This window comes from Chlamydomonas reinhardtii, chromosome 6, assembly GCF_000002595.2.
Source record: "Chlamydomonas reinhardtii strain CC-503 cw92 mt+ chromosome 6, whole genome shotgun sequence".
Taxonomy (NCBI): Eukaryota; Viridiplantae; Chlorophyta; class Chlorophyceae; order Chlamydomonadales; family Chlamydomonadaceae; genus Chlamydomonas; species Chlamydomonas reinhardtii.
The window spans coordinates 6885128-6896379 of NC_057009.1; the positions used below are offsets into that span (position 1 = coordinate 6885128).

At 63.9% G+C, this 11252-nt stretch overlaps 3 protein-coding genes across 3 annotated transcripts in view; 2 read left to right on the forward strand and 1 right to left on the reverse strand.

The window, feature by feature from the left end:
* The first annotated feature begins 19 nt into the window (after positions 1-19).
* Positions 20-2751, forward strand: CHLRE_06g295650v5 (uncharacterized protein). Its single transcript, XM_043063497.1, has 4 exons — positions 20-211; positions 292-461; positions 667-1576; positions 1976-2751. Exons 1-4 carry the CDS (start codon positions 69-71, stop codon positions 2115-2117), a joined length of 1365 nt encoding a protein of 454 aa, XP_042924203.1. The 5' UTR covers positions 20-68; the 3' UTR covers positions 2118-2751.
* A 2-nt stretch (positions 2752-2753) lies between these two features.
* Positions 2754-8529, reverse strand: CHLRE_06g295700v5 (uncharacterized protein). Its single transcript, XM_043063498.1, has 13 exons — positions 7638-8529; positions 7172-7246; positions 6920-7024; positions 6557-6725; positions 6350-6432; positions 6066-6201; positions 5822-5928; positions 5441-5656; positions 5085-5270; positions 4675-4914; positions 4043-4549; positions 3806-3922; positions 2754-3618 (listed from the first exon to the last, which is right to left on the reverse strand). The coding sequence occupies exons 1-13, from the start codon at positions 8277-8279 to the stop codon at positions 3463-3465; spliced, it is 2739 nt and encodes a 912-aa protein (XP_042924204.1). The 5' UTR covers positions 8280-8529; the 3' UTR covers positions 2754-3462.
* A 640-nt stretch (positions 8530-9169) lies between these two features.
* Positions 9170-11252, forward strand: part of CHLRE_06g295826v5 (uncharacterized protein) — a 13972-nt gene continuing 11889 nt past the window's right edge. The window contains exons 1-4 of the mRNA XM_043063499.1: positions 9170-9599; positions 9863-10225; positions 10475-10567; positions 10910-11097. Coding sequence (XP_042924205.1) covers positions 9354-9599; positions 9863-10225; positions 10475-10567; positions 10910-11097 — 890 coding nt within the window. The 5' untranslated portion in view covers positions 9170-9353. The remainder of the gene's footprint in view (positions 9600-9862; positions 10226-10474; positions 10568-10909; positions 11098-11252) is intronic.

Below are 11252 nucleotides of genomic sequence, written 5' to 3' on the forward strand. Positions count from 1 at the left end.
TACTCCGGACTAGACATAAATTTGACAGCTGCGCAAGGGCCGGCCTGAACTCGTCAACGCGACACGACATGGCCTTCTGGCGCAACGGCCGGGGCGCTAGGGAGCAGCCCGCTGATCACACGCTGCAGCCCGGTCGATACTCAATGAGCGGCAACGTCAACGGAGACACAGGATATGGGTTCGGCGTTGACGGCAGCTCGCTGAACCTGTGGTGAGCTGTCGCGTGGACACGCGAATGCCGATGTCGCCAAGCTTAGCGCTTGGTAACTCACAGTTCTCCTATCCTCGCAGCCAAGATGGAAGCGTGCGGGGCAGCATGCAGGTCACGCCGCAGGGCTGGGGCGCTTGTCTGGGTTGCAGCTGGACCAGCCCGGTTCTGCGCGGCAGATGGAGCCCTGGCGGCCAGTTGTCCCTGCTTATGCTGGACCAGCTGGCGCAACCCATCCCCGTCACCTTAACAGGTAAGCCTCAAGAGATGCTTGGGGGCTTCCTATGATTCCGTTACTGTGTCGTATGCACATAAAGCTGGGCTCCGCATTACATACGGTGAGGGCACGGGGAGCAAGCGACTTCGCACAGCACGGCACCGACCAGCCGACACGCACGCACCTCCCCTGACACACGTACATCTTTCCCACCCCAAAACACGTCTGCTGACCCTGACAGGCAAGTGCGACTCCCGCGGCCTGCTCACCGGGAGCTGGGCGGCGGCAGTGCCCTCCAAGGTGGCCGTGTCTTCTGCGAAAGGCGACTCGGCAGCCTTGGCCCAGAGCTGGAGCGGGCCACGCAGCCCACCCAGCATGCCTGCCTACGTGCATGGGCTTGGCGGGCCGCGCTGGACACCGGGCGCCGTGCCAGCGGTCGGCTCCATTATTCGTAGCATCTCGGCCTCGGCTTCACACACCGCCGCGGGCGGCAGCACAGGCGCGCCGCCACCGCAGCGCCCCACATCTGGGACCTTCAATCAGGTTTACCTCTTTCGTGAGGAGACATGCAGTGTTGGCAACGGCGGCAGCAGCAGCGGCACTGCGCTGCTCTCACAGGGCTCCTCCCAAATTGCCGTGCCACCGTCGAGTCCATCTGCGGCAGCCCTTGGAGACCTGGCGGCTCCCAACAAACAGCGGGACAGCACCTTAGAAGCCACGACCGCCCTGGTACACGCAATTGCCATTCGCAGCCCGCCCCTGGCCAGCCTCTCCTCCCATCTCGAGGCCCCCGACATCGCCTGCCAGCTTGCAGCAGCCTCCTCGTCCGCATCCAACAGGGGCTCCACCAGGAGCCGCGGCAACAGAATTGACAGCAGCAGCGGCACTGCGCAGCCACTGCTGCGCCCCGGCCCGGTGTGGCTGCGGGGCTCGGCGGTGGCGCGCACGGGCGGCCTGCAGGCGCTGAGGTTAGAGGTGGAGCTGCTGCCTGGGGGCGGCATGCGCGGACGGCTGGGGCGAGAGGCGGTGGCTGGGCCGCAACACGTGGCGGCGACGCTGCCCGTTCTGGAGCCGGCGGCGCTGAGCGGCGGCGGCTGGACGGCCGATGGCCGTGTGTTCTTCAAACGTGGGCACGGCCTGGCGGAGCTCGTGTGAGTCCTGCATGCCTGCCGTCGTGCTCTACGCTGCCGACTGTGGCGTGTGCGAGCTGCGTTGAGGGGATGAAAAGGGCCTGGCTCACCCCTAATAGGGAACGTCAGCGTCATTGTATTGGTGTATGGTGTCTAGAGTGGTGTATTGGTGTGTAGGTGGCGTGTGGTGCGCTCGCGCTGCTGCCGGGGCATACACCCTGATTCCCGATTCCCGATAGCAAGCAGGAGCAAGCCGGGCGGGCTGCACTCTGCCGCGAGGGTTGCGTTATCTTGTTGGCTACACCTCCTGCTCTTTGCTCTGCTGTACCGTTATCCGCCTCAGCGCGCTGCACACGCACGGTGTCTGCCGGACCCTCCATGCGCGCGCCAACCTGCTTGTGGCCCCCGCGCTGCGCGCAGGTTTGAGGGCATCTGCACGGAGGCGGGCGAGTGGCTGGGCGAGTGGCGCGCGGTGCGGCTGGCGGAGCTGCCCTCCGCGGCGGTGGCGGCTGCCAATGAGGGCACCTTCCGAATGGAGGCGGACGCACGGGCAGCGGACTGAGTGGGTGGCTGTGACACGCGGTGATGGGCAGTGAGTGGACACGTGCAAGGGAGGGAGGGAGTTGGGGGGTTGGCCAGGGTGAACGGCAGTGCTCGTATTTTCCATCTTACCATCTACACGGTAGATGTTTGCCCAAAAGAATTTTTTGGAATTTTGGGCCGCGCTACCACGGAGTGTAGCCATTTTGGCGCGAATTTGGCAGTACCTGAGGCGTTTTGGGGGACTTGGGGGCTTGCCCCTGTTGGAAACAATTCTGGGGGTCATCCTGTGTACAATATCGGAGCGTAGATGCGGCGGGAGGGGTTATCTACGCTCTGTAGACGCTGCGGGCCTGCGGGCATCTACTAGATTCAGGCATGGGTGAACGGCGGGTACGCACACGGCTTGGTGGGAGGCAGCCGACTAGGGTGCGTCCGTGCGTGGACGGAGTGACGGACGGTGCTAGTGCGTGGCATCAGGAGGGCCGGTCGTGACGGAGTGCGCGTTGTCAGGCGGTACGTGCTTATTGGCAAGCGGTACAGGGCGCGGCTTGTTGTGTGCACGTCAGTCGTGAAGACTGACTGTGAGCTAGGTCGTGATCAAGGCCAGAGGTTGAGTGACTTCTATGATTGCGGCAGAGAGGCGGCTCAGTCTTCTTGTTACAGAACCAGGGAGACCTTCGCGATTGCTCATCAGCATTATCGACGATGCTTCGGCGGTCTTAAGGTCATCCATCCGAGTTCGTCGTGTAAGCACCCGCAACCTGCTGTGCGTTGTGCACGTGCGGCCGACGGGCCTGCTACCGTAGCACTGCGAAACCCCCACTGCCCCTGGACCACAGAATGCTGGGCCAGGGAAGATGGGGCGCGTGCCATGCTCTATTCCACTCCACAGTCCGAACGCACACCGTATACGGTATGCAGCGTAGATGCAATTGGCATCCTTGTCTCTTGCCCATCTAAACATGTCCATACTTCTGAACGCCTAGCTCTTAAAGGAGCCTGCGGCCTGCCCAGCCATTCACGCAGCCAGCTCCCACCACCCACCACATCTATCTGTTCGACATCCACGTCCTCACGACAAGCCCATGAATCAAGAGCGCACACTCCAACTCGAGTGCCCCAGTGATTGCGCCAGGACCGGGGGCCAAAAGAACCAACACAGCTAGGTTCGCCCCCATCTTCGAGTGTTACCATATACCCGCTCGCATCCCGAACAAGCCCACCGCCACCAACACCTGGAAACGACCCCGCGTTCCGCCACATCGCCGCATCCCAGGACACCGCACCCTGCTTCTGCGATCAGCCACGGCATGGCTCCGTGCGAGCTGCCAAGCTGCCTGCTGACACGAAGCTAAACAGCTAGCTTACATGAAGCTGAACAGCTTGCTCTCCACGTCGTAGGCGATGTCGGGCAGGTAGTTGCCCTTGGCCATCTCAGTGTCGTGGTTGGCGGACATCCAGGTCAGGTAGGCGCCCAGCGCGTCCGAGGAGATGGAGAAGCCCTGGTCCGCCACGCAGCGCTGTGTGTGTGTTTTGAGGAGGGAGGGAAAGCGAGACGAGGATGCAGAGGTTAGAGGGCTTACAAGAGCGTGCTGCCGATACGGTGTGTGCACCAGTGCGCATCCTAGGCTTCTGACACGTGCGCTCTCAAACCCAAGCAACTTGCACGGCCTATGTTGCTGGCAGCCCCCCTGCCCCCGCTCCCACCTTGAGCTCGGCCAGCTCCACCAGGTCGTCGCGGCCGCGCTGCTCCAGGATGGCGGCCACCTGCTCGTTCACCGCCTTCTTCACCGCGTCCGTCAGGGACTCCAGGGTGGTGTACGTCTGCGGCACATGAGTAAAACATGGCGGCAACGTCAGCCCAAAGCCGGTCATGCACACCAATGACATGCTATATATAGTAGCAACTAGAACCGTCATTAGTGCAAGCCGTGCGCGGCTCACCTCGCTGCCCGAGGCCTCCTGCGCCGCCATGGCCTCCTCGTGGCCGTCCGGCACCACCTGCACGCCCGCCGCCGCCAGCGCAGTCGCCACATCGCCCGTCAGGCCGGACGGCGCGGCGCGGGGGCGGCGGCCGCGCGCCGCCACCTCACCCGTCGGCTCGTTGCCCTCCTGCCCGCTGGGGCCGGCGGCGTCGGCGTCGCGGGCGCGCTTCGTGCGGCGCGCGCGGGCGCTGGCAGGGGCCTCAGCGCCGTAGGCGCCGGTGGCGGGCGCCGCCGCGGCGCCATCCGCATCCGCCATCTCCTCATCCTGCTCCTGGCGGCCGTGCGCAGGCGCGTCGCCGCCGTCCTCGTCGCCGTTGTCGTCGTCGTCGCCGCCGTTGCGGCGGGCGGCCTTGGTGGCCTTGTTGGCGTGGTCGTCCTCACCCACGATCTCGCGGCGCATGACGTGGTCCAGCAGCGCGCACGCCACCGCCACGTCCTGGCGGCTGATCACGTCGCCGAGGCGCACCTGCAAGCAGGAGCAAATATCACGGGTTGGTATTTTATAATAAGGAATCTTCTACCAGGGCGCGCGGTTGCTAAGTGGTTACGGCCCGGCACAGTCTCTGCAAGAACAAATGAGAAGACGCTCACCTTGCAGTGCGCGGTGGCCAAACGGATGATGGTCTCCAGGCAACGCGGCGTGACGGGGAAGTTGCGCTGCGTGGGCGGCAGCGCGCGCAGCGACACGTAGTAGTCCACGATGCGCTTGATGGCGGTCTCCTCCATGGTCAGCACAGAGCTGCCGCCCTTGCCGCCGGCGCTCTGAGCGGCGCGCGCGTACTTCCGCTTGGCGAAGATGAGGTACTTGCGCAGGAACTCGGTGGTCAGCACCTGTGTACCGTGTGGGACGTGTGTGTGCACCGGGCCAGTGTTAGGCAGTACCGGGCACGCGTCTCTGATTCATGTCATCAGCAGAACCCAAGCTGCGAGCTTGCACGGCACCAAGCAAACCATGCGGAAAGGTCAGCGCTGCCGAGAGCGTGCCGAGCCTCGGGGCCCACCTGCTGCTCAGCCTCGGCGGCGGCGCCGTGCAGGCGGGTGTCGATCTTGAGCCACATGCGCAGGTCCTCGGGGTCCTGGTCCAGCGACAGGCGGCGGTCGTGGATGGTCTCATGCAGGTTGGTGGCGCCGCGGCCGTCGTCGCCGGGCGGGCGGTACTGGTGCTGGCGCAGCACGTGCAGGGCGACCTGCAGCAGCCGGACAAGGCACAGCACGGTCAACACATGAAGGTTACCAAACAAATTACACGGTCACGTGCTTGCCTGACACCTGCTCGTTCCCTTCGTCACATGCCCAGAAGCTTAAGCCCTCAAGCGCTTCAGCCCTGCCTGTCCAGCAAACTCAAGCCCGGTCACACCTGGCGGTCGCGCTCGTCGTTCATGGAGTCCAGCACCACGAATAGCAGGTCGAAACGCGACAGCAGCGAGTCGGGCAGGTTGACGTTGCGCGTGACGCTGATGTGGCGGTCGTAGCTGCCGTACAGGGGGTTGGCGGCGGCCAGCACCGAGCACCGCGCGTTGAGCGAGGTGTGGATGCCGGCCTTGGCGATGGTCACCGTCTGCTGCTCCATCACCTGTGTGGGCAGGTGCGGGGCTTGGGCGGTTAGGGTACTTGAAAACAAGGGTCCTGAAACACGGCTGGCCAGTCCTCTAACCACACTACTGCCTATTTGGCCTCTGCCCCAACACCCGTGCCCAGTGCCACACCCGCCCGGCACTGCACCACGCTCCACACCCACCTCGTGAATGGCCACGCGGTCCTGGTCGCTCATCTTGTCGAACTCGTCAATGCACACCACGCCGCGGTCCGCCAGCACCATGGCACCCGCCTCCAGGCGCTTCTCACCTGTGGCGGCAGCAGGCACAGACACAACAGCAAACGTGTGAGCTCAACATGTACCGTGGGGCTTGGCGCGCATAAGCTGCTCTGCAAGCGCTATGCAGTACAGCGCAGGCACAATTCCGATGCGGCAGGCTACTCACCGGTCTCGCCGTCGCTGGTGACGGCGGCCGTCAGACCGACGCCCGAAGAGCCGCGACCGGTGGTGGACACGGCGTGCGGCGCGATGTTCATGACGGCGCGCAGCAGCTGCGACTTGGCCACACCGGGATCACCCACCTGCGGCCGAGGCGAGGACAGAGACAGGAGCCAGTCAGGTGTGGGCCAAGCACTCAAGCCTGACTGTTCCAGATTTGCGAGCCGTATGGGCTGGCGTTGCTGCCGCTGTCCCCTCCCCTACACCGCATCCACACTGCACGGTCCTCACCATGAGGGCGTTGATGTCGCCACGCAGGTGGGTGCCGTTCTCCAGCGTCTTCTCCAGGCCGCCGAACAGCATCAGCGCCAGACCTGTGCAGGCGCAACACACGTAGACCGGTGAGTTGCCATCGCCGTATCCCTCCCACCGCCATTCCACATGTACGTGCCTTCCCACCCGCTCTCCCACCCGCTCCGCTTCAACCCGCGGTCTCACCCTTCTTGATGATGTCGTGGCCGAAGATGGACGGCGCCAGCGACGCGCCCAGCAGGTCCAGCACACGCGGCTTGGAGGCCAGGCGCTTGATCTCTCGCGCGTCCGCCATGGTCACCTTGGTCTGGCTGTCCTTGTTCAGCTTCTGGACCGAGATGCCCACCAGCACGGCCTGCGGGCGGCACACAGGGGTAGCACGCAAGGGTCAGAAACAGAGGGACAAAGAGTGAAGGGATGTAGGGGACGAAGAGCGAGGGACGCCAATCAAGCTATTGCCGTGCGCTATTGCCTCCAGCAGGGCGAGGTCGTATGTGCCAGGCACACGTGCTGGCCTTTGGTTTCCTCCGCACCCGCCCACGCGCCCACCTTGTAGACGGCGGAGATGTGGCCCGCCTGGCGGCTGGTGAGCGGCTTGTAGATGCCCACCACGGCGATGCGGTCGCCGGGCTTCGCTGAGTCCACCAGGTCCGCCTGAGGTGGGCGCCACCAGGAGCCGGTACGAGCATGTAAATACGAAAGCTAAGGTGGCGAAACGTGTGTGACGTGACTGCCTACTGGCCTTGAGCCCCGCCCCTATTCCCAGCTCCGGCCTTCCCGGTGCAGGTGCAGCCGGCTTGCCTCCAGCACAATCTCGGTCGAGTGCGGCAGCTGGCCTGGCGGCGCGGTCTCCGGCAGCTCCTGAATGTGCAGCGTCTGCGGGACAGGACAAGGAGGCGGGATCCCGGTACGTGTCAGCACAAGATGACGGCGTCAGTCCTTCGTGCCTCTCGGACAGGACATGACAGCCGTCAGTCCCAAGCGTGCCGGTCAACTTTGGGCTGACCCTGGCGGCCCACGCACACGCTGCCACCCGGTCAATCCTGTGACCGCGCCCCGCCCCCAGTCCCCGTGTTCCTAGCGCATGGGCAAATACAGCCCCCCCCCCCAAACAAACGCAGCAGCCGCGGGGGTCCTACGAGCTGGCGATGTCAGTATGCTCCTGCTGTTCCTATTGGGGCACTTCGGCACCTCATACAGTACTTATGATTACTCCGTTCTCCACATGAGCGTTTACCCCCCCCCCTCCAATGCAGGCGCCGCTGACCTGGTTGTCAATGTACTTGCACAGGCCGAACTCCGTGGTCAGCGGGTTGCCAGCCGTGTCGTACTGGGGGTAGGTGCCCTGGGTGGGCGCGCCGCGCATGGAGGTCACGTCGCGGTACTGGTTGGTCGTGTACTCCTTGGTGGCCTCCGAGTAGTGCACCGAGGACACCAGCTTGGGGCGCACGAGCGAGCACTTGGTCACGATGCCGAACACGCATACAAGCTGGTTGAGCAGGTCGGAGGTCAGCTGGCGGGGCGACACCTCGCTGCGGCCGAAGTCGCCCTTCAGGCCGATGTAAAGGTTGTCATTGCCTGTCTCCTCCAGCAGCCGCTGCAGGACCGCGTCAACGCCGCTCTTCACGAAGTTGGTAAGCGCATCCTCGAATGCGGGCAGGCACTCGAGGGGCTTCTGCAGGAGCTGAAGCAGCAGAGGCTCGTCGAACTTCCGCAGGTGGTGCTCCGCAACCATAAGCCTCCGCGACTTAATGCGGTACGCCTTGCCGTCGCCCTCAACAGGCTCATAGAGGTCCTCCAATGCGCGCGCATAGCTCCACGAGCCTTGGCCGGGCGTGACGAAGTCATATTCAAAGAAGTCAGCAAAGCGACGTGTCAGCTGCACGCGAACTTCAGAGTAATCCTCCATGGTTTGCGTCAAAGCAGGAAGAAGTCAAGAAATTGAGTCTCGCGCGCTTTCGACCAGAGCGGCGCTGTCAGTTCAGTAAAATATTTTGTATCTGCAAAAGTTTAAGTCAACGTAGTTGTGTGCCCCGGCGCGCAATAAGTGAAGGAAATGCCCCTCGAGCCTTTGAATCAAATTTGGAGCAAGAAATGGTTCCAATGGGCTCCTTCCCGCAGCTTGTCAAGGCAGGCAGTCGCGACGTCGAGCTGTGAAATTTGTCGCGACAATCTGCCGGTCAGCGGCGTCGCGACGCATTTTGCACGCTCTGCGTCGCGACGCAGACGACGCTGGCACGCACACGGTCCGAAGCCCCCGACCCGCGCCCCCCCCCCCCGACCCCCGCCCCCCCCCCCAACCTCACTGGTGAGGGCATCGAGTTGCATACAGTTGATGGTTGTTACTTCTTTGTAAAGCCCTGTACAACATTCTTCCGAGCTTATCGAGCGAGGGGGTCTCCGCGATATCGACGGAATTCCATTGGCAAGCACTCACCCCAGTCCGATGCCATGCCATGGCTCCAGCAGACCACAGCATCATGCCGTCGGTGACGCAGTGAATGTGTCCACAGATTTTAGCCGTCCTCATTGCAACCTGAGATATGAACCATACCTGAATAGACAGCCGCAGGCACCCGCCGTCACCCGCCCACCCGGCCACGTGCCAGCGACTCCGCTGCCGCGGAATCCTCGGCGTTGGTGAGCCAGATCCCTTGTTCTACGCGCACCTCTCTGCCTTTCATAACTGGCGAGCGGTGCGCAATCCCCGCTGGGGGCTTGCGCGGGCAGTTGGCGGGCGGGCGGCGGGATGTTGCGCGACTCTCAGCCTTTGCGGACCAAGCACCTTCAAGGTTTCACCTATCCCGAATGTGCTGTTCTCCTTTGCGATAGGGCACAGCCGCAGCAAAGTGAGCGGAAAGGACAACCCCATTGCGGGAGCCCCCTTTCATTTAAGCGCCAGGGTCAAGCACTGGTCCTTGAACAACATCTTATATAAACAAGTGACTCACTTGCACATATTCAACAAATAAGAGCTGTAAATATGGCTTCTCTCGCAACCATCTCGCAGGCGACGGCATTCCCCTCTCGTGCCCCGCGCTGTCGCCGCAACCTTTTCTCCGCTCCTAAATTGTCTCACACGCTTCGTGGGAACACCATCGCGACCAGTCAGGTGGCATCGACGAATGGCGCTGCCGAAGACCTTAAAGGATTGCTGTCGCGCTTTGACAGCGATGGCGACGGGCGCCTCACTATTGAGGAGGTCCAGCAGGCGTTCGCAGCCATGCAGGTGCGCGCAACCCGGGCATGCGACCATGGTGATGCAGACTTTGGTTCACAGGCTGGGCCAGGCCTCCTTGCTCATTGATTTAAGTCTGTTCCTCAAACAGAATGCTCCTGTCCAATGCCTGCGCTTCGGGACATTTTATGCAACACCCCGAAAGTCGTCGCACAGGGCAACCCCCCCACCCTGCCTCTTGCTCTTTCCCGTCGCGTCCCGGCCCCTGCTTGCTCATGCCAACCCCTTTCCCCCTCGGGTTCCTACGACACCAGGCGCTGCGCGACAACTCAAGCCCCTCCAAACCGGCCGCCGCCGCCGCCGCGCCGCAAACCCCCCCTGCCTCCGCCCACGCCGCCAGCACCTCCACGCCTGCAGCCTCCGCCGCCGCTGCCGGGCCTCTGTCGTGGGACCTGCAAGTCTTCACCGGCTTCGTCAACGCGGTCAAGAGCGGGGAGGGCCCGATGTCAGCCCTGATGCGGTACATGAAGGGCAAGCTGCGCAACGAGGGCAAAAACCGCGCGCTGGCATCGGACCTGCTGTGGTCCTTCTGCGGCATGTTCTCGGCGGTTGCGGCGCTGGGCGTGATGAACCTGTACGTGCGCACCTGGCCCGTGGTGGGCGAGTGGCACCAGCAGGTGGGTGCGTGTGCGTGCGGGGGGTGCAGGGGGCAGGGGACTCAGGAGGGGGGTGGGGCACTGGGGCAGGGGCCGGATGGGCGTGGCCAAGTTTGGAGGGGAGGGCCGGGACACTGAGGGGGCAGCCAAGGGCAGCAGGGGGCGTCCGCTGGTTGCTGGGCATGTTAGCTGCTGCCCTGGATATGCCGTCTGGTAAGCCGGACTGGCGTGCTAAGGAGCCCGGGCTCCGCCTGCGCTGACTCCCCACAGGGCCTGGGCCTGCTGCTGGGCTCGTTCGGCACCCTGTGTGTGCTCATCTTTGGGCGGCCCGAGGCGGAGGCGGTGCGCGTCTGGAACCTGCTGGTGAGTGAGCAGTGAGGCGGGGCAAGGACAGCAGCAGTAGCCGCGGGGAGGGGGGGCGCCCTGTGACGCGGCTTGGGGCGGCGGGGTTGGCGAAAAAGCTCGGGGCAGATGCGCTGCGAGCACACGGCCACCAGGCCTGATGGCCGCAAGTGTGTCTCTACCTCTACCTGCCATGACCCTGCCATCTTCCATCCCCTACCAATCACCGCCGCTACAGCTTCGCTTCTTCTTAATTAGTCATGATTGTTACCCCACGTTAACGCCTCTGCCTATGCTCCGCTAGCATAGCTTGATTTAGTTTGGGATGGTGTTTACAACTCCCACCACTGTCCCCCACGCCAGGCCGGCCACGTGATCGCCACGGTCACGGTGCTGACGCTGCTGCACCTGCTGGGCCCCTCGGTGCTGAGCCGCGCCCTGGCCATGGCTGCCATGATCGCCGTGATGCTGTTCACGGACAGCGTGCACCCGCCCGGCGGCGCGCTGGTGCTCATGGCGGTGGACAGCGCGGCCATCCAGCGCATGGACTGGTGAGCCGGTGGGGGGAGGAGGGAGGAGGGAGCGAGGGAGGAGGGAGGAGGGAGGAGGGAGGAGGGAGGAGGGAGGAGGGAGGAGGGAGGAGGGAGGAGGGAGGAGGGAGGAGGGAGGAGGGAGGAGGGAGGAGGGAGGAGGGAGGAGGGAGGAG

What these genes read in the sequence shown, in the direction of transcription:
- CHLRE_06g295650v5 (XM_043063497.1), top strand. Translation starts at nt 69, where the DNA reads ATGGCCTTCTGGCGCAACGGCCGGGGCGCTAGGGAGCAGCCCGCTGAT. An exon ending in CATCCCCGTCACCTTAACAG is followed by an intron (nt 462 to 666) that starts GTAAGCCTCAAG and finishes TGACCCTGACAG; the next exon opens with GCAAGTGCGACTCCCGCGGC. An exon ending in CACGGCCTGGCGGAGCTCGT is followed by an intron (nt 1,577 to 1,975) that starts GTGAGTCCTGCA and finishes CGCTGCGCGCAG; the next exon opens with GTTTGAGGGCATCTGCACGG.
- CHLRE_06g295700v5 (XM_043063498.1), bottom strand. Translation starts at nt 8,279, where the DNA reads ATGGAGGATTACTCTGAAGTTCGCGTGCAGCTGACACGTCGCTTTGCT. An exon ending in ACATCTCCGCCGTCTACAAG is followed by an intron (nt 6,726 to 6,919) that starts GTGGGCGCGTGG and finishes TGCCGCCCGCAG; the next exon opens with GCCGTGCTGGTGGGCATCTC. An exon ending in TGGCCACCGCGCACTGCAAG is followed by an intron (nt 4,550 to 4,674) that starts GTGAGCGTCTTC and finishes TCCTGCTTGCAG; the next exon opens with GTGCGCCTCGGCGACGTGAT.